Genomic DNA, 22,450 nt, shown 5'->3' with positions numbered 1-22,450 from the left:
CCTCAAGCTGGGGCCCGTAACAATGTGTCCCGATGCGGATTTGTCCGCAGCTGCGCCTGGGAAAAAGACTAATATTTAGCGTATTTCCAAACAGTCTTGAACCATCTGCGCTTTTAATCACCAGGCGTGGAAACAAACTCCTTGGCGTCATCGTCAGCCGGGTGCCAACGTGACACTCGCTATTCGCCATCGGCCAAAATTCACACATTGAGAGCCCGCTTTCATTTGATCAATCTGTCTAGATAAATGTGAATTTGCCTTTCAAGGACCTTAACTTGGTTTTGTTTGTTTTGGGATAAACCAAAAACGAGGATTTATTTTCAAGAAGAAAAAATGCTCACTCTACTTACAGACAGTCCCCTACTTAAGAATGAGTTACGTTCCGAGCGCTTGTTCATAAGTTGAAATTGTTCGTTAGTTGAAATTGTCCATAAATTGAAATTGTTCATAAGTTGAAATTGTTCATTAGTTGAAATAGTTCATAAATTGAAAATATTCATAAGTTTAAATTGTTCACAAGGTGTTCATAAATTGAAATTTCTCATAAGTTGAAATTGTTCATAAATTGAAATTGTTCATAAATTGAAATTGTTCATAAATTGAAATTGTTCATAAATTGAAATTGTTCATTAGTTGAAATTGTTCATAAATTGAAATTGTTCATTAGTTGAAATTGTTCATAAATTGAAATAGTTCATAAGTTGAAATTGTTCACAAGTTGTTCATAAATTTAAATTATTCATAAGTTGAAATTGTTCATAAATTGAAATTGTTCATTAGTTGAAATAGTTCATTAGTTGAAATTGTTCATAAGTTGAAATTGTTCAAATTGAAGTTGATTCAGTGCTATATTTTGTATTATAATTTATTTTTAAGGTCTATATACGTATATTGAAGGTTTATATAATCTCATTTGTATGTTTAAGACTTGTATAGGTAACCAGCATTGGTTTGTACTGAAAAAAAAAACGTAATTTGCAGACATTTTCGAATGTACCGTTTTTCGTACCTCGAATGTTCATAAGTAGGGGATCGTCTGTATTTAGTTGACCGCACACTTTTATCTTGGGGGTGACATAAGTGACGTTTCACACGTCAATTTCAGCTTGACTGCGGATGCACGGATCAGCAACGACTCGGTCACGGCGGGCGTAACCGACACCTGAACCGGTAGACAGGAATAGCTCCTCTTTTGTTTGTTCCTCAACGTAACGGGGGTCACGTGGACTTGTAATTGCCATGTCCTCTGTGACGTGGGAGGGTGAGAAGGATGACTGCGAAAAAAACATAACAAGACTGACTTCAAAGCGGCTCCACGGGGTAATTTAAGGTTTACCGCAATAAATATCTCACGTTTCAGGACTGCGTTCTGTTGTCTCGCCTCCCACGTTGGGAACATTATTTCACTGATGTTCAATGCTAAAAATAGATCCGTGTTTGGAATAAAATCGACATGGAAATAAGGAAGATCAGATGGTTTGATCAGGAATTAATGAAGTAAATACGAAGTGTCAATATAGACAATACTTGGGGGGCTAAGTTGGTAAATATGTATTTAGTACTGCATTTGAATTGATGTCCATGTTATTCTTGGAGGCTTAAACATGATGAAAACTTCAACAGCCTTTGAAAGTACTTCAATTGTATTTTTTAAAGTGTTTTTCAAGTGCGCAGGCAATTGGTTGGTCAGCAAAATTCACCAGTTTAAGCTGTTTCTGATAACTTTGTGCTTTAGTATAGTTTTTTGTTATTTGTGGATTAAGTAGCGTTAAATAACTTTAGCCTTAAAAAACCTTCCCAATCTTTAAAGAGCCATTACTTGGACATTGATGTTAACAGCACCGCAACACATTTGTTTGCTGCAAGGAAGGTTGCAATTATTTTCTAAAGCCATTTGAGTTCGAAACAGGCTTTTGTTGGCATTGTGTTCGAAATGGATTTACCTTAAAATGGGTTTATCTGTCATAATAGGATACCTGGAAATATTTCAGAATAAAAAGCATGCCTGAAATTGTCCCTTTGCTATGATTAACTCCTATTACAGCCTGAAATGTGTGTGGAATGACTGGCTGGTAGCGTGAAGCAAACAGTTCATACCTTGAAAAATAACACGATTTTGTTCATTTCAGAATTTGCCAATTGAACTTTGAACTATTTCATTCAGGAAAAATAACTTTAGTGAAGATGGGACAAACTCAGTGTCGACTCGTATTGGATTGGATTGGATTGGATAACTTTATTCGTTGTCACAGTAGCAAGAGGGTGAGATTACAGACACAGAAAAATACATTTTTGACATAAATAGATAGGTAATAAGTAAGTTAATAAATAAATACATAAATAAATATATAAATAAGTGTGTTGAAGAAATATATATACATATATATACATACACATACATATATAAGCACATATATACATACACATACATATATAAGCACATATATACATACACATATAAGCACATATATACATGCACATAGTACATGTACATGTATTCATACGGTAGGACCTAACACACAGCCATTTTTTTTGTTGAAAAGCCAAAAGGCTGATGTTAAAGAAGGATCCTGCAATGAGGGTGCAGCAGTCTATTGCTGAAAGAACTTTGGAGGGACTCCACAAACTAATGCAAGGGAGTGGGAGGTGCTCTCCATGATGGACATCATCCTGGTCAGCATCCTCTGAGCTCCCACTTTTGCGTCTTATCACAATAACCTTAACGATGCTCTCCCTTAAAGACCCGTCTGCTTTAATCAACTGCAACTGTCCAAAGTCAAAATTAGCTCACAATTATCGGCAAATAGCAACCCATAACAACAAGAAACAAATTTAAATCTTTGTCATTTCATTTCTTTTGAATGAATGACCATTCGCTCAATAAATGTCAGCATTGTAACACACACAAATAAATAAAAGGGCTTGACGGTAAAAAGATGATTAGCCTTGCATCTCCTCTATTGTGTTTCCTGGCTACAAAGGAACAATCTTTTATTGGATAAAAAAAAATGGAAGCCAGTTTTTTTCATGATGGAAGCTTTGTAAGCCCCCCCAAAAGCTGCTGTTGAAAGAAAATGTATTGTTCCAGTATCTCGCCGGATGAATAATTTTGAATGAAATATCAGTATATAGAAAACTGTTGTGAATTTGGAACTGACTGTTAATTAACCGTGGCGCTTCAGTGATGGACACAGAAGGCAGTCGCACGCCATTTAGCTACGGTGGAAAATTCCGGCAGCAAATAATCGTCTCCCTCCATAAGAGGATGTCATTTTTGTTGTGTTTTTTTTATGTGTGCTTGTATTTAGCCTCCTCTCTACCTTGACCTGCTTTCACCCCACAACACAGCCACGGCTGATTGGGCACCCCACCAGACAACCTGTCGTCTTTCTGTAATCATCCATCTGTAATTCTACCCTCTTTGTTGCTTGATTTCACCGAATCGTAATCATCAAATGAGGTAGTCTGAGCTCGGAGAGTTGCTTCGCTTATCAGCAAGTAATACAGAAATATATGATACTATATTATTATTCTGGAGTTGTGTAGATGGGGATGAGCTAAGCTTGACTGGTATCGTTTTTGTCAGAATGTTTGATATTTATCTTCCGAATCTTATTTGTGGCAATTGGTGGCTGTTTAGAAAGGCGAGAAACTTTATTATCGTCATTTTTTAAATATTTTATATAAGTTGCATCAGCCAAACAATGATTGATGAAGAGATAAATCACATATAAAGTTGCATTGAAGTTTGATTCGCATTTTTGGGGGCCCATTCTAAGTACTGTTTAATATCCAAGTACTGTTTAATATCTAAGTCCTGTATAATATCTAAGTACTGTTTAATATCTAAGTACTGTTTAATATCTAAGTACTCTTTAATATCTAAGTACTGTTTAATATCTAAGTACTGTTTAATATCTAAGTACTGTTTAATATCCAAGTACTGTTTAATATCCAAGTACTGTTTAATATCTAAGTACTGTTTAATATCTAAGTACTGTTTAATATCCAAGTACTGTTTAATATCCAAGTACTGTTTAATATCTAAGTACTGTTTAATATCTAAGTACATTTGACTGGCGACCAAAAGACCGGCGACCAAACGTCCGGTCACGGATAAAATGACTCTTGAAATGACGAAAATGCTCAAATCTCAAAAATATCTGCAAAAATTTGCATATTCAAATGATTGTTAATCTTAAACACTGTCCATAAAAACTGTAAACACTTGTTTTGAAATAGATTTCTAACCAGGTGGATTAATAATTATATTTTTGTCATTGTCAACAGGCAAAAGAACTTTATTTGGCAAAGACGGGATCATAAATGTCTTCTGGATGGAAAGAAATGTGGCCATTGAAGATGGCCAAAAGACGGCGTATGACTAGAGCGACTATGATTGGACTGAGAAATCTCCCAGAATCATGTCAAGGTACGTTGAACTCCACCATCTTTCTTTTCTTCTCCCTAAAATACTGCAATAAAAAGCATGTGATTGGCATCACTTGTTTGAGTTAGCCACCGTGTACAGAAAGGACGGCCCACAATGACCTCGGATGACATCGTGTAGACAAATAATTGACAAATAATCATCCATATCCCGGATCTAGATTTGTCCTTAATTTCCTGGTTGCCGCTCTGTGTGTTGACCCAACTTTTTATTGATATCCGCCGTATAAACCATAAACCGGGTTGCCATTGCCAGAGTTCAAATAATTGCGATTTATTTGAAGCTAGCCAACTTTAAAAAACATTTTGGTTATGTGGTAAAACTTCCCAGAATTCCTAGAGGTGCTGTTTGACATTTCTTCATCTGTTTTGATGATATTAACCTTCCACTTAAAGAAGAGTTGTAATTAATTACTGTAATTAATTAACTGAATGCGGCCCCAGGCGATGCATGCATAGTAATTAGTTGTATTGTTTTTATTTTATCGTTTTTTTTTATCCACAAAAACAATTGAAGCCATCAAAGTCGTAAGTCGAGTCCATTCCCTACGCAAATCCTTCTTGAGGTTACTTTATATTTGGAATATCTCAGACAGAAAAATTGCTCTGTTTATCTGTAGGCGCTGACCTTAGCTTTGGAATAATGTCGTCGCTCTCAGGGATGTTTAAAAAATCTGAAGGGCTTCCAAATCTACTCGCTCACCGGCGACAAGCGTAATGCGACCGAAAGACGGAGAGAAAGTTGGATTGATGTTTAATTTTTTGCCGAAGCGTTATTCTTCTTGTTGATTATTATTTAGGGAGAACACATGCGTAGCATTCTTGTATGTTCATTTAGTCGGATTTGGCCTAAATAGTTTGTCAAAATTATATTGATTTGACTGCTTTTATTGTCATTATACAAGCGTAATGAGATTTAAAACTTCAACACAAAGATTACAACAACAAACAGTCAATACATAATAACAATGAGTCATGAATAAGTAATCAAAAAATAACTCGTAAATAATTCAGTAGTCAACCACATAAATAAGTAGGTGAGTGCACAAATAACAAGCAATAATAACAATGAGGAATAAATAAAAATCAATAAATAAGTCATATATAAATAAGTAGTCAACAACATAAATAAGTAGGGGAGTTCTCTAATAACAAACAAATACATTATTAATAAATAACAGCAATAAATCATAAATAAATCATCAAGAAGTAGACAATAACATAAGTAGGCAAGTGCAAAAATTATAACAACAAAAACAGCAACATACATATTCAATAAATAATCCTAAAACATAATCAATAAATGAGTCATGAATTAATAAGTAGTCAACATAATAAATAAGTAGTAGTCAACATCATCATAAATGCTGATATTAAAATATCTTGGACTTGTCAGTCTTTTCAAATATGCTTGTAAAAATATTCATAAGAAATTTGCTTAACAATACCATAGGAACAAGCCAATTTAAAACCTTATCCTTGATTCCAAATGTGTTTATATTCAGCTCTACAAATTCATTGCGCTATCACTTTAGATTTGTAAAGAGTCGGTCAAACTGGGGTTAAATTGAAAGTTTGTACAGAATCTGTTCCCGAGAGTTCTTTCCACGTCTGGAGAGTCGTTAGGTGTGATTTGCTTGTGTGAGAATGATTTCTAAGGCCCAAGCCGCCCACGGGCTCATCTCCGATGCCCTACCTTCCCACTCGTATTAGCGGCGGCGCACATAATCAGCCGCCATGTCATCACTCTCCGTCGCTGGCACGCTAATGTCCCGCTCATTGTGGCGGATGGCAACTATTATCCGACACAGATCATCAGTCAGGGTTGTGCATGAATACTGCCACTTTTATGATGCCACCGATTAGCCCGTCGGCGATTCGCTCGGGTGCTCTTTGCGTCGTGACTCTCATTTGGATGCCAGTCGCTGTCCGAGCCTTGGGGGGTGCTGGAGTGGATCGCCGTCCTGCTATCTTCATATTTGTTTCGTCTGTTAAATTGTGTTTTGGTTTCAATCAGTCGTGACTGGTTTTTAATTTGTGGAATGACTTTTCTTTTCCATTCAAGTGATATAATATAGTATTTTTCATTCGTTTTATCTCCGGCTTATCCAAACAAGGGTCACAGGGGGTGCTAGAGCCTATCCTAGTCGACTTAGTCCAGCCAAAAGGAGTGCAAAATGAGATCAACTTAATTTCATGTGGGCCAGACTATTTTAGATATAATATTTAGATTATTTTTTCAATAAATGGATTAAATTAACTGGATTAAAAGCCCTGAATATTCCGTTTTTTATAGATCTAAAACAATGTTTATTTTAGCTTTTTAAAAATATATTTTTAGATTTTACAACATGATTTTTGAACTAAAAACAGAAAAAATGGATTAAAAATGTCAATTATTGATTTAAAGGGAGCAAAATCAGGAAATTTAATATACTATACTATATTGATCCTAAAACAGAAAGTCGGCACTCATCATTTACTTTCCTGGGCCACACAAAATGATGTGGCGGACCAGATTTGGCCCCCGGGCTGCCACTTTGACACCTATGAGATAGACAAACAATCAGAGTACAATTTGGAGTGTCCATTTAGCCTAGCATGTATGTTTTTAGAACCCGGAGTACCCTCAAAAAACCCAAACAAGCCCATGTAAACTCCACACAGGCATCGAACTTCGATTTCAGAACCGTCAGGCCGACCGATGGACTCTGACTAACTGCATGGATTATTTTTTGCATGCCTATAACCTAATCCTTTAATACCATAGTTTTAAAATGTTAATGGATATCAATGCTGGCAGGGATTGTGTGGCAAAATGACTTTTGCGTATCATAATAATGCTGCTTATGGAAAAAACAGGCTTAAACTGGAAGTTGTTTACTTTGCTTTATAAAGAGCAAATATATGTCGCAATTATGCATGCACACAAACCTTTTAAAATGACATTACCAGTCTGTATAGAATAATTTACGGCCTTGTATAGTGTTGAGGGCTATCGTTATAGCGGGAGGTCAAAGCGGCAGCAATTAAAAATGCCACCGACCTAAACCGGAATAAAGCGGATGGCCAAAATAGCGCCTGAAAATGCCGCGTTGGCAAGGACGAGTAATATTGATCACAAAAGTGAAAAGTCATCAATCCAGCCAACATGACTGCGCTTTTATTCCACATTATTGCTCTTTAAAGTACATCCATTATATGAAGCCATGCAGGATTATGATGTATTATAAAATGTTATTTTAATACAGTTGTAGTCAAGAGGATTACAATGTCACTATTTATTCTTTTTGGCATTCATATTTGGAATAACTTCATTATTCAGCCATATAACTAATCCATCTAAACATTGCCATCTTTTTTGTCTTTCCAGCTTTTGATCATCCATCTAAAATATAAGTAAGCCATCCATCTTTTCATATTTCCATTCATCTAAATAAGCTCTCCCGCCATCTTGACACTATTCATATATTTATTCACCCATCACACTCATGTATTCATTTATTGATCAATTTTTTTCTTATCCATCTAACTCATGTTTCCTAATTCATTTGTTCAGCTTTGTCATCCATCTTTTCAATTATTCGTCCATATAACATAAAATAAATTAAATATATATATATATGTGAATGTGTATATATATTTACACATATATATATACAAATATATACACATATACATATATATACACATATATACATATATATATACACATATATACTTATATATACATATATACATATATATACACATATATACATATATATACACATATATACTTATATATACATATATACATATATACATATATACACATATACACATATACACATATACACATATACACATATATACATATATATACATATACATATATACATATATATACATATATACATATATACATATATACATACATATATACATATATATACATACACATATATACACATATATATACATACTTATGTATTTACACTTGTGCCAACATAACATAAATACACTTATTTGAATGTGTTTAAGGCCATTTTCTGGTATTCTGCAGTCTTTCATATATATTTTTTTAGCTGACACGTCCTTGTGTGCTTTAATATATTTTTTTTCTTTTTCTATTCCTTAGCAGATTGAGCCAGCGGCTTTGTGCAAAATAATCTTATAGATGAGATGAGAGCCCCGTAGCTTCACCCCCTGGAGAATTGGGGAATCGAATTTAAGAGCTATTTTAGACCGCAGTGTCAGGTACAGTCACAACACCTGTGTTTGACATGAATGGAGGAAAACGGAATAGCACCCTTTCCAGTTAAATATTGGATGTGCAGGCCATAGGGGGTGGTCTCAGGGGGGTTGCTGTCGGTATAACAGATTAGACGGAATGAGGTTGACGTTTTGGTGCTGTTTCATACAATCTCACAGTCTATCTTTTTAGTCATTATATGAAAAAGATGGGCTAAAGGGTTTGTCATACCATTTAATCAAATAGTGATTATTTTATTGGGCACATAAGATGCACAGAGGTCAGATTTTGTCTTTGGGTGCGCCTTATAGTGCAGAGAATACAGTATTTGGGTTCGTGAAGAACAGGACCAGGTTTATATTGGATTTTGAGTTGTTAAAATGACAAATTTTGGGTAAGAAAAGGATACCCAGATTGCTAATTCTCCTCTTCTCACAATGGGTGTTTGAGTGACAAGACATTTTGAATTGTTCTGGAATGAAAGAGAAACACGCTGTTTGTGTCTTTCCATCATTTCCAGCATCCCTCCTATGCAAGGTCCTGTTTGCATATGTACATCCTTCCTTAATAGTCGCCTTTGACTCTATTGGCCTGCGGCTGTTTTGGTAAAAGAGTTGAAATAAACTCCTGTGGAGCTTGTTTTTCCTCACTTTTCCACCCTTACACATCCCGATTAGTACTAAAAATAGATTTTTCGGGCTATTTAACACCCCATTTTTTTACCGTAAGGGGGTCAAATCCCCATTATCAGTGAATATAGACCCTTCCATCTCATTTCAAGAGCACGCTCAAGCATGTTTACACTCCAACAAGAGTGTACAAACCCCCTTCTCGTTACTCTGGCGTGCCTCCAGGAGGCGGACATTCACACTTCCTTTTAAGGATTGGTCGCCCACTGCCCTGGGACCGACATGTGTGTAGCACCCGCGTGGTGAGGCGCAAAAAAGGGTCACCCTCGTCCAAAGCGGCGGTTGTTCACGTTAAAAAACAAAACCTCCTGGCAAGTTTGGTATTTGAAAGTTTGCATTGAGCGGACATGTGACCGTAAAAGTAATTTATAACATGGCGGGGATGCACTGGAGCTCATCCAGATGCAGATTTACTGTAAGAGGAAGACGGGAAGAAAAGGCTAGACAAGCTCCAGTGTTTCGTTTGGGTTTTTTTTCTTTTTTTCATAAGCATACTGCACAGGCATGTTTCCGTGTAGTGGAGTGGCATGTCTAAAGAGTTCCAGCAGGCTCTTATTTTTGCCTTTCAGAAGCGGCCAGACCCACCACAGAGGTGAGGATGTGTACTTTTGAAACCCCCATGGGCCTCTCACTCGGCTCAGAACACATCCATGTTTAATAGATATATTTTTCCGAGACTTTTCTATTTCACTCGCACGATATTTCCAGCTTCAAATCATACTAACGACCAGATTTGTGAGTAAGAAAAACACTTGTTGGAGACAAAAAAAAATAAAAAAATTAAATTGTGAGAGTCAAAAAGCAGCATAAATCTGCCAAATTATTTTTTAAATATTATTTCTTATATTTTTTAATGAATTTGACTGTGTTTTATAAGATAATCAAAATAATACAAACATAAAACAAGGCAAAGAGCCATAGTGTATATATACAAAATATAATAAGAAGCAAATAACTGCTTTTATTTTGGCCAGGAGCCGCATTCGGCTTGCGAGCCACACATTTAACTCATTAATGGACAAAAACATCCAAATTATGTTGACTAAGAAAAAAAAATCAATAGTAAATCTCTCACTTTGAATAATTAGGTTGACAACAATTGGATTTTTAGTCTATTATTTCCAAATATTTCATTTAAAATCATGTCTAAGCTAAACAATGACTCCAAATTGAAATTAATGGACTTTTTGTAAGTTGAACAAGCATTTTAATGTCTTCCAAAATTTAATAATATAATTTTTTGGTGGGACAAATAGTCTTTTCCAGCTAACTGCTGTTGGCAGGATTCCATTGGCGGACATCCCTGGCACCCGCCATAACCTCTCCCTTCTCATGAATATTATTATTAATCTATTTCGCCGCATTGTATGGTTACGGCGGCCAGCCCCCGTCACGCCGCCGTCTGTTCACGGAGAGCCAACCGTCTCTTCGCTTCACTAATCTGGCTTGCAGCGGCGAGAAACCTCCATTAAAAAAAAAGAGCAACTCTCGCCTGCCCGGGATCATAAAAAAGTGTAAACAAGATTAGACGGAATGGTTTTGCGCCGAGCTCTTTTCAAGGACTGACTTAAAAAAAAAAAAAAAAACATCGCCATACTTTCGGTGTCACGTCCATAGCGTCCCACCTAACATGCTTCAAAAAGTGTGGAGGTGAATTGCAATCTGGGCAAGTCTGGATTTATCTAAAAAACTTGCAAATTTGGTGTTAAATGAATAATGTGTTACGTAACACGCCCGCGGGGGTGCCGTGAATAGTCGATGTGTGAAGAGAATAATAAATAAGAAAGTTTACCCTGCGTTTTTTTGTCTTTTGGCAAATTCGCGTCACGGCGCCGAAGCGCCATGACACTTTTTAAGTGTTTTTTTCGATGATAACGATAAAAACAAGTGTTTGGATTTTTATTTAAAGTCGCAAATCCCTTCCGCTGCAAACTTGACGATAAAGGGGTGCTTAAAGACATTTATGGGTCTACAAATGTCGTTTTAGAGTGGTTCAGGTGCCTTGCTGAATGTCACGTATGGTGAGATCGTAGTAACAAACCTCCACCTTTACTATCTTCCTCGAAGAAGTCATTCTAAAATAGTAAAAGAGGAAGTTCATGGTTAAGTTAAAGAGCCCCCGCTTGTTAAAATCGTTTATTTGACGTGTCTTTTCAGAGGAAAACATGCCAAGACGTTACGCTACGCTGTAACGGAATCAATTTCCTGCCGGCACTCTTCTGGTTACAAAGCAAGGATGCTTAAAGAACATATTTAATTTAAATTTTTCGCTGCTTACTGACAAATACCGATAGTCGGATTTAACTCGTATTAAGCCCAAATTTACGTACATAAAGAATCTTTGCTAATTTTCCTTGAGAAACAACATCATGGCGTACAAAACATTTTCTTTATCCGACATTTGTTGACTATTTATGTGGTTTAATTGTACGTTTTTAGACTTAATTCAAATTTTTTGCTGCTTACTGGCAAATTACGATAGTCAGAATTAACTCGTATTATGTCCAAATTTACGTACAAACATCACAGTCTCGTTAATTTACCCCGAGAAGTAACGTAATGGTTTACGAAACATTTTCTTTATCTGACATTTGTTGACTATTTAGGTCGTTTAATTAAGAGTTTTTAGACAGCACTTATTTATATGTATGTTTTAATGTATGTATTTATCGTAAATGTCTCTAAAAAAACACATTTAATTCGATTTTTTTTCCTCTAATGCTATTGACAAAATCCGATAGTCGTATTTAACTCGTATTACGCCCAAAAAATACGTAAAAACATTAGTTAATCTCGCTAATTCACCCTTAGAAGAAACGTAATGGCGTACTTTTAGACGAAAAATGTTCTTTATCCGACATTTGAAGACTATTTATCTCAAAAGTCCCACTTTATGAGTTTTTGGACAGCACTAATTTGTATGTATGGGTTTTTCGTAAATGTCTTGGTACGATTTCTCTCAGGAAAGTAGTTAGAAATCCTAGCATTGAATTGGCACAGAGTGATAAATTAGCGTACACTTCCTGGTCTGCGATCACTCAGCTATAATTTGCATCCTGTACAATGTAGCCATTCCACATAGTGAATTATCTTATGTAACATGTACTTAACAATGAACTTTTGACATGCGTCTTGTGTCAATAATCTCTTTATTTTCAGTTTAGCAACTAAAGTATCAAATCTTTGCTGTCGTCGGTGCCTCTAATGACAACTTATTGTCAATTTGCAGCTTTTTTTTTCGACCTTTACAGTGGCGATAGATTACCGTTAGTGAAAAGAGAAACCTGCACAGTATCGCCCACTCGGTGACCTGGCCCCGCTCGGACCAATCGGCATCCGGAGTGCGTGAGACGGATGTCGGCAAACGCAAGTTGGTGCATTACAGTAAATGAGTATTGATTTTTGGATTGTGTACCTGAGAGCGTCACATTGAAGTGTCTGGGAGTTGCAACTTTGCAGTTAAATTGACTGCCGTTAAACCTTCTTTAGAACATTTTTTACCTGGATTAGGGCTATGTTTATTTGGATTAAAAACTAAGAAAATATGTTATTTACTAGGACATTACATTTAAAAATGAATAGTTTTGACTAGTGTTCTCAAATGAATTTTTTAATGGCGATTAATTGCATGTGGGCTGTAGTTAATTTGAGATTAATTGAATTTAAAAGATGTAAAATTGGAAATTTATATTTTTTCTTTATAACATTATTTCCTTGGATTAGGCCTGCTGTGTATTAAAATAATTAAACTTAACTAGTGCTGTTAAGTGAAAATTTTAAACAAAATTAATTGCATGTGGGCTATATTTTATTATGAGATTAATCTATTTTTTAAATTAATTAATTGGAAATGTATATGAACTTTTAAATACATTTATTACTACAGAAGTGGACCAATATGTTTACCATATATAATTAAAATTTCAGCCATATGAAAAACAACTTAAAGATAATTTAACCATTCATTTTTCATCAACAGTTTTAAAATCGACACTCGTGAGGATAAGCATTACAGAATATGAATGAACAAATTTGTAAAACCTTTACATTAACAGCGTTGTCAGCTCGTTTAACAGACGTACGTTTTAACAATTGTAAACTAATGCTCACTCTTTCAAATCAAATGCAATTGTCAGCTAATTATGCTCCGTACATTACAAGGCTCATTTGTTCACCAAGTACTAATTATACAAGGTGCCTATAATCATCTTCTAACATATTCCAGCCTTTTCTCAACTACTTCCTCCATTTTTTTGCCCACATTTCAATATTATAGCTCTTAAAATCCTATACTAAGCCTTATAAAAGACAAACATGCCTATTTCCTCCTTTTATACCAAAAAATACCCCCAAAAAACAGTTAAAATGTTTCAAATCTAGATGAAATCATGGTGCAGTGTACTTCAGCACTACAGAGTAATAAACATTGGCAGTTCAATCTTGTAAAGCCAGATCTTGTCTAGGATTTCCATTGTGCAGGTTTACCTGATGTTGTGGTGTAAAGTGCATCTGAGTCTGCAAAATCCACAAACGTGTTGCCTTTAAAACAAATGACCATGAGACAGACCTGTTATCCAAATGGAAGCAAGGCAGACGTTTGACTTTTTCACAAGTTGCAATGATGGATGGGGCACAACGTCATAATGGACTCTTCGCATCTCTCAGTCCAGAACTAATAGGACACGTTCCTCCTCCTCCTCCTTCTTCCGTCCGTCCCGTCTACCTTTGTCTCACCTCTCCAGATGGGAGCTCATTTCCTTTTTTATTTGTAATTGTTAAACTTCCTCGTCAGGCACGATTCTTCCTCTTGTTTACGATAGGCCAAGCTTGGTAGCAGATGCGCTACCAACGCTAAAGTCGTCCGGTACTTTTTCAGCATTAAAAAGATGCTGACATGCTTAAGTAGAAGTGACCTTTTGTAGAATATTGTTTGTTAAATTTCAACATGTTTTATACTAAACTACGGGCCACAACAAATGATGAAACACTCATTAAAAATGGCCCTACAAGAAGGTTAAATTCATCTTACATTGTATTTACCAGTATTAACATTTAAACTAGGTTAGCTGAGGAGTCAAAACCTGTCAAAACCAGTAGAAAACTAGATTTTTATGTTTATTTTTTTGTTACTTAGAGCCTTGAACTCATTCCCTTCCAATGATGATAGACTTCCAATCCATTTCAACTTGAAAATATATCTAACTGCCATTCACAGTGATAGAATTCCGTGACTAGACGTTTGGTCGCTGGTCTTTTGGTCGCCGGTCAAATGTACTTAGATATTAAATAGTACTTAGATTTTAAACAGTACTTAGATATTGAACAGTAATAAGATATTAAACAGTACTTAGATATTAAAAAGTACTCAGATATTGAACAGTACTTGGATATTAAACAGTACTTAGATATTAAACAGTACTTAGATATTAAACAGTACTTAGAATTTAAACAGTACTTAGATAATAAACAGTACTTAGATTTTAAACAGTACTTAGATTTTAAACATTACTTAGATAATAAACAGTACTTAGATATTAAACAGTACTTAGATATTAAACAGCACTTGGATATTAAACAGTAATTAGATTTTAAACCGTACTTAGATATTAAACAGTACTTAGATATTAAACAGTGCTTAGATATTAAACATTACTTAGATAATAAACACTACTTTGATATTAAACAGTACTTGGATGTTAAACAGTACTTAGATATTAAACAATACTTACACATTAAACAGTACTTACATATTAAACAGTACTTAGATATTAAACAGTATTTAGAGACATATCTAGATTACAGATTCCATATTCCAGTCAATTTATAAACCTTTCCTGAAAGACTCCCCAAGAATGGAATAGGTTTAGATTTCTACCGAGCAAAGACAAACCATCTATTATTATTATTCCGTCTCAGCCACTCTCCCTTTTAGCCGTGACTGTGTCTCAATTGTCGCAGTCAACTCTGGGCTTCTATTGGATTGTCACAACAATGCGGTGCTGTGGCAGCACATAATTAGCCGTGATTGACTTGCTCCTCTATAGATAGACTTCACCGTGTCTGGCGCTTACATCCTATGGATATGTAAAAGGGTTCACGTGGAGTTGAGTATGAGCCCAAAGAAGAAAGCGCCATTCTGGGGGGAGCCGTGTGAAGTTGCTTTGAGCTATTTGGCTTCTTTGCTTCCTCTGTGGGAGCACTCTTCCCATCCAAATACCTTTCCCAGTGGGATCGCTTGCCATGTGAGGATGTGTTTGCCGCAAGTTGTGACTGACTGTGCTGGCTTGTGTGTATCACCTGATCTAACACACACATACACACACATATACATCATTCATTTTTAGATTCTTCCATCTTTTCCATGCCTATCAACTCCAAAAGACCTAAATTATTCGTCACAATTAACAATTTCCACTTGTTTTCACAATGAATCAACGATTTAATCAATTGCTTTTTGACTCTAACATATTTTTTAGTTTTCATTTCTTTCCATGTACCAAATTGGCGTCAAATTTCAACCCTTTTCAGCAGATGATATGATTTGAATGAGGATAAATTCGCTATGAAATGTTTTTTTTCCTCAAAACTCAGAAACATGGGAATGCAAACCGTAATCACGCCGCTGAAATGGCGCCTGGCTTTCAATTTATAATCCAATTATCAAAAAAAAACGATAGAAAAAACAAGTGTTGTGCTTGTTATTTCGCTTCGGGCTTCCTTAAGTGACCCTCAAGCTAAATTGCAAACACCACTTAAGAGGTATTAGTAATCAGTGCCTGTCTGTCTATATCTTCTACAAAAACGCGGCCTTAGTTAAAACAGCCAAATGAAAAAAGAAAAAAGCACTCATCATCGTGTCTTCTAAAAAAAAATCATTTTGGACTCTTGAGTTCAGATTGAGTAGTATGAATATAGATGCTAATTTAAACACTCCCGTATGGTAAACATGGTTTGATATGGCTGATACATAGTTAATTGCATGGTGTCCACAAATATCCAAGTTTCTCATCAAAACAGGAAGTTTTCTACTCTCAACGAATCGAAACGTGACATCCAATGCGTGACCGGACATTTGGTCGCTGGTCTTTTGGTCGCCGATCAAATGTACTTGGATATTAAACAGTACTTAAATATTAAACAGTACTTAGATATTAGATAGTACTTAGATATTCAACAGTACTTCGATATTCAACAGTATTTAGATATTAAACAGTACTTAGATATTGAACAGGACTTAGATATTAAACTGTACTTGGATATTAAACACTACTTAGATATTAAACAGTACTTAGATATTAAACTCTCTCTCTTAGATATTAAAGTCTCTCTCATGAATATAATTTTGAGAGCTCTCTGTCACCATTTGACCGGAGACTAAAAGACCGGGTACCAAAAGACCAGCGACCAAACGTCCGAGCACCCTTCCGATAACACAAATTGATGACTGCCGCTTTGTCTTTTTCCCGTCTCTCCTCAGAATATGCCAGGACATAACAATGAGCTCCAACACCACCGACTCTTCTGGTCTCTTCCTCATTTCCAACACCTTGCCAGAAGCTGGAGCGGCAGTTGGCTTGTCCCCACCGTCCAATTCCCTGCATCCAGCTGGAACGGGAGCCTGGCTATTTTTCCACGTGGCCAGCCCGGGTGGCAATTCTTCTTCCGTCAATTCCCTTTTAAACTCCACCCCGTCGCAAGATGGGAACGGGACTTTGGCCCCGGATCCTCTGGGCGGACATACCGTCTGGCAGGTGGTCCTCATCGTCCTGTTGACCGGAACGCTCTCATTGGTCACCGTCATCGGGAACATCTTGGTGGTGGTGTCCTTCAAAGTCAACCGCCAACTGAAGACTGTCAACAACTACTTCTTGTTAAGCTTAGCCGTGGCTGATCTCATCATCGGGGTCATCTCTATGAACCTTTACACAGCCTATCTGGTCATGGATTACTGGGCTTTAGGGAATTGGGCCTGCGACCTGTGGTTGGCTATCGACTATGTAGCCAGCAATGCCTCGGTCATGAATCTCCTGGTGATCAGTTTCGACCGCTACTTTTCCGTCACCAGGCCTTTGACTTACCGGGCCAAACGGACGACCAAGCGAGCGGGGATGATGATTGGCCTAGCCTGGTTCGTTTCTTTGGTACTCTGGGCCCCCGCCATCCTTCTATGGCAGTACTTTGAGGGTCAGAGGACGGTCCCTGCCGATAAGTGCTACATTCAGTTCCTCCAGCAGCCCATTATTACCTTCTGCACAGCCATGGCTGCTTTTTACCTGCCGGTAACCATTATGAGTGTGTTATACTGGCGGATCTACAAGGAGACGGAGAACCGTTCCAAAGAGTTGGCCGGACTCCAGGGTTCAGGGGTTCGCTCTGCTGGCGCCAGGCTAGCCGGGAAAAGGAACGGCAGAGTTCCCCGAGCCGGTTTTGCGCGTCAGAAGGGGAGTTCCAGAAGTTGTAACAGCTACGAGCTAACCAGGGTATCCCAGAGGAAGAGTGCTTGTCGAGAACTGGTCAGCCGTCTTCACTGCTGGCAAGGGGTTCGCTCCTGGAGGCCGGGAAGTATCCGACAAGGAGAAAGGGATCCCGACCAGAGCAGTACGGATAGCTGGAACAATAACGATAACGCCGCCTCTCTGGACCAATCGGGTTCGTCCGATGACGAAGACTGCGGCGTAAGAGACCGCCACACTATTTTCTCCATCGTTCTTAGCCTTCCAGGCATCAAAGCGGCTGTCAACTCCCAGCTCACATCTTGCGAGGACTTAGACCAAGCCTCAGAACAGGACCCTCTTAGGGGGGCGGAATATAACCGAGACAGCCTAGCGACGGTAGCCGCCGACCACAGCCTAGCCGCTAGTCCTGACGGGATCGACAACCCGGAAAATAGCTACCACCAGCGCTTCTGTTCGCGCAAGATCCAGTCCATGCCGACCATCAAGGCCTCTGCCAACTCTGGTCCTCTGGACGAACCAACCACGGCAATTCCTGACTCCGCTACCGGCAAAATCCCGTCCGTGTCCATGTCCTTCAAAGAGGCAGCTATGGCCAAACGTTTTGCAAGCCGAGCCCGGACTCAGATCTCCAAGAGAAAGCGTATGTCCATGGTTAAGGAAAAGAAGGCAGCTCAGACTCTTAGCGCCATTCTCTTTGCGTTTATCATCACCTGGACGCCATACAACATCATGGTCCTGATCCACGCCTTCTCCAAAGCCTCCATACCCGATACCCTTTGGGCAGTGGGCTACTGGCTCTGCTACGTCAACAGCACCGTCAACCCCATGTGCTACGCCCTTTGCAACAAGACTTTCCGTACCACCTTTAAGATGATCTTGCTATGTCGTTGGGACCAGAAAAAGCGAAGGAAGTTGCAATTCCAGCAAAGGCAGTCGGTGGTCTTCCATAGGGGGGTTCCTAGAGAATCCACGTAAAGATCCCTACGAGGGGTTTGACCCTGATGTGAAAAATCGGAAGACTCTCGAGGGAGTTTGTCTTTGCGTCTTAGCAAAATATTTGCTGTGGTTTCGGTGTACTGGATCAGGTCTGGGTTGAGGTCGGATCCAGAGAAACCAGATGCGGATCCGGTCTTGTTGGACTGCACCGATTCGTGCAGGTTATTCGGGATGGATGGCTAGCAGGGTGCGCTTAAAAAGGGCTTTAAACGGAACAGGGTGCGTTTGGTTTTCGTCCTGTCGGGTGTAATTTAAGTGCAATTGACTTTAGGGTAAAAAGGTGAGTTTTGTCACATGGTTAGGGCTCAACGTTTACGATATTTTTCTCCATGTCGGTAGATAGATTTGTAATGTGCGGACTTGAGTTTTCTTGTCTTTGGAGACAAACAGAAATTTCTGTTATTTGTCAACAAAGGAAGATTTACTTCGTGTTGTGTTCACTAGGTTTTAACCTGGATTCTTTTCGTTGTTTTTATTATTTCTGGCCATCAGATTTTATGTGCATATCCTTCCCACATAGAACTATTGTGTTTGATGGGATACAATATATATATTCTTCTGTGGTGTCCCCCAGAGACCTCCCCTATTTGGTAAGTCTCTTCTGAATATTCACCACAGTCGGTGAACCGTTGTTGTGTTCCATGTGATTGTTGTGTTTCCAAAACAATGGTGACCAGGAGTCTTCATGTACTTGACGTCAGATGTAAAGAGGAATAAGATTGAATTCTGTTTGTGTTCCTTTGCAGCTTTTGTACACTCAAAGATGTGTATTTTTCCCAAAAACGGCCTTCGTTGACTGTAATTTTATTGTCAGAGTAGAGTTGTTTAGACTTGGTATGGAGCAATGGCGTCCTCCACTGGTTTTTAGAGCACCTGACATTTTATTTTAATGTCAGTTCCGCTTTTCTCTAGTTGGCAGACTACAGAAAAGGTCATCTAGTTGAAGGGTAAAAAAAATAAAGGGAAACTTCCATTCAAATTGGATGCGTTCCTCTTACTGTTTTTAGGTCAAAAAGCCCATCTATACTTTTTTGTGGCATTCTATTTGTAGGTTTTGGGTTCAAACCTACACTAGAAAGTATGAAAATCTTTAAATTCTGGCTGACATGATGAGCTTAACCTCCCTTTTTGGTGACCAATCATAAAAAGGCCACAAATAGCAGACTTTTATGTACGTATGGAATTAGAAAAAATAATTTTGGCAATTCTTCAAATTTGTGCAGCCCCTTTTTGTATATTTTTGGGTCTGCCAGTTATTGTTAGTCCCTAAGAATGATTGGCGACCAATCCTGTTTTTCCCCCATCTCTCGCCCAATGAGAATGGAGAGTTTTATTTAAAAAATTAACATGAAAAGGTAAGTTATGGAACCAATGAGTTACCGCCATTGTATCCATCTTTATGTACTACGTGTCCTTATGAATATTGTAAAAAAAAAAAATACAGACAAGATACCAATCTACTTTTATGTGCTGTATACAAAAAATATAAAACAAAACAAACAAAAAAAATCAAGTTGTTCTTTGGACACCTGGTATTTGATAAAAAAAAAAAACATTCAACACAAAGACTTTTTACATTTGTGGGGAAGTCTGTTTTGAGAATGTAAACTTGGTGATTGCTAAATATTTTATTACGTTTCAAGTATGCCAATCAAACTCATCTTTTCAGTCAATAAACGGTCCAAATTGACTCTGTCAAACATTCTTTTTAATCCTCCAAGACCAACATTGTAGAAAATATAATTTCCTAAATAGATGAAAATATATTTTTATAATTCAAATGGATCAAATGACTTTAATGAAGAAAATAAGTGATCTTACCCAAAATATTTCTTTCTTTTAACTACTTATTGTTCATTTATTTCTTTGATAGAACCCTATTTGTTCACAAAAGTCATGTTTTCCAACCAAAGTGTGACTCATCATTTGCCTGATGACGAATTATTAGAATAAATGTACCTTTAATCTGACTTATTGGAACAAATATAAAAAAATATGCATAAAATTGCACAATTTAAATAAATATAACATTTACATGGCTTTCACTAGGGGTAAATATAACTATATATTTACAAAATGATGCACTATGTTACAGTGACTTCCTACATAATCATATTTATTGCCCATTTTTAAAACTTTAATTTTTTTAAGTCCACTAAATACTTAAATCACCTTTCAGAACAACTATATTTTAAATAATTAGTTAATTTCTACTTTAATGATGGAAATTATGATATTACTTGGTAAGTATTCATTTTTAAAGTATAAATGTAAAGTTTTATTGTCATTCCAAGTGATTTCTATGACATTTTTTCATTTGGCTTAAAAGACATTGCAAAACACATACAAAAAAACACTCGCACCTGATGGACAATACATTCTTCCCACCTGGGCCCTGATTAGTGGGCGGGCCTTAAACCCAGGCACCTGGAACTAAGCACATGTGTTCTCTTTTATTTCCCGTTTTGTTCCAACAAACATGAGGCTGTAATATATGTATTTTTTAAATTGTTATTGTCAAGATTGCTGATAAATATTGTTATGGGAGCTGGCCTGAGAGTGAAGACATGTGATGAGGACAACTTCATGTGACCCATGGCTGAGGAAGGACTATTAGAAGAGGACAAACAGCTGCTTGTGTTGTTTGCTTACGTCCGTGTGGCAGTTCTACACTCAGGCAAGTTGTCTCTACTTCATCTTTTTATATCATATTTTGAAGATATATTTGTTTTGGGGTAAAATTGATGCTTATTTGGAGGATATATTTGCACTGGGGAACTTTTTAGGCATGGATTTGGAGTTGGACTTGGATTTTAACATTGTTGTACTCAATGGTGGAATATGGTAGATATAACTGAGTTTGGATATATTTGTTTGTTATGGTTTAAAATGAGAAAAGGAGGGATGTTTGACTTGTTTATTTGGTGTAAGTCGTGTTTTTGGGTTATTTTTGGGGGGTGCCGCACCCTTAAGAGGTGTTTAGTTGTCTCTGATCAAGATTATTGTTAATAGAATTGTTTTTAATTATGTAATGTGCAAAATTTGAAGCGTTTGGATAATAAAAAAAAAGTTGGCTTCAATATGTGCATGTCAGCTGACATCTAAATTAAATTATTCATTTGGAATGAGCTTTTTTTAGGCTTATGTGTGCAGTACTACATGAATGTGTTTTTTGGCATTAAAAAACTATTTAGTTCATTAATTTCTAGGGTGTATAATTATGCATATGCTTGAATTATGGCACAAAATTAAATATTTGATCTAGGTGGTGACTTTTAAGAGACCTAATGAGACTTTTTGTGAGTATAATTGTACACAAAAAAATCAATACTGACTTTCAATCTTTACTGTCAAAGATGCACTTTAAAAAAAAAAAAAAAACTTCAATACAAGAGTAGTTTTTTAGTGGATTTAATCAATGTCATGCTGTTTGTTGTGTGCATTTTTGGCCGCTTACTAGAATGTCATCCGTATTTGATTTCATGAAATCAGTTCAACTGAATATGATGATCGTCATTCTTTAAATTTCATGCTGTATAGTTTGGCCAATTAATACATTTTATACTGTGTTATTTTTAATATCATGTTTTTCTCATTTGTACTTGTTCTGTATGAATTGCCCCTTC

General features: G+C 37.0%; 1 protein-coding gene across 4 annotated transcripts; it reads left to right on the top strand.

Annotated features, from left to right (window-relative positions):
* The first annotated feature begins 4,290 nt into the window (after positions 1 to 4,290).
* On the top strand, positions 4,291 to 20,514 carry chrm3a (cholinergic receptor, muscarinic 3a). 4 transcript variants are annotated; one of them, XM_077730294.1, is made up of 4 exons: positions 4,291 to 4,432; positions 7,823 to 7,848; positions 8,570 to 8,688; positions 16,850 to 20,514. In XM_077730294.1, the coding sequence occupies exon 4, from the start codon at positions 16,869 to 16,871 to the stop codon at positions 18,801 to 18,803; it is 1,935 nt and encodes a 644-aa protein (XP_077586420.1). In that variant the 5' UTR covers positions 4,291 to 4,432; positions 7,823 to 7,848; positions 8,570 to 8,688; positions 16,850 to 16,868; the 3' UTR covers positions 18,804 to 20,514. The 4 variants fall into 4 exon arrangements, with proteins under 4 accessions (XP_077586420.1, XP_077586419.1, XP_077586418.1 ...); XM_077730293.1 differs by lacking the exon at positions 8,570 to 8,688; XM_077730292.1 differs by lacking the exons at positions 7,823 to 7,848; positions 8,570 to 8,688 and having other exon boundaries at positions 4,297 to 4,432.
* The last annotated feature ends 1,936 nt before the right edge of the window (positions 20,515 to 22,450 follow it).

This window comes from Stigmatopora nigra, chromosome 12 (genome assembly GCF_051989575.1).
Source record: "Stigmatopora nigra isolate UIUO_SnigA chromosome 12, RoL_Snig_1.1, whole genome shotgun sequence".
Lineage (NCBI taxonomy): Eukaryota > Metazoa > Chordata > Actinopteri > Syngnathiformes > Syngnathidae > Stigmatopora > Stigmatopora nigra.
Note: the sequence above shows the minus strand (reverse complement) of the source record. Positions and strands in the feature narration are given on the sequence as shown.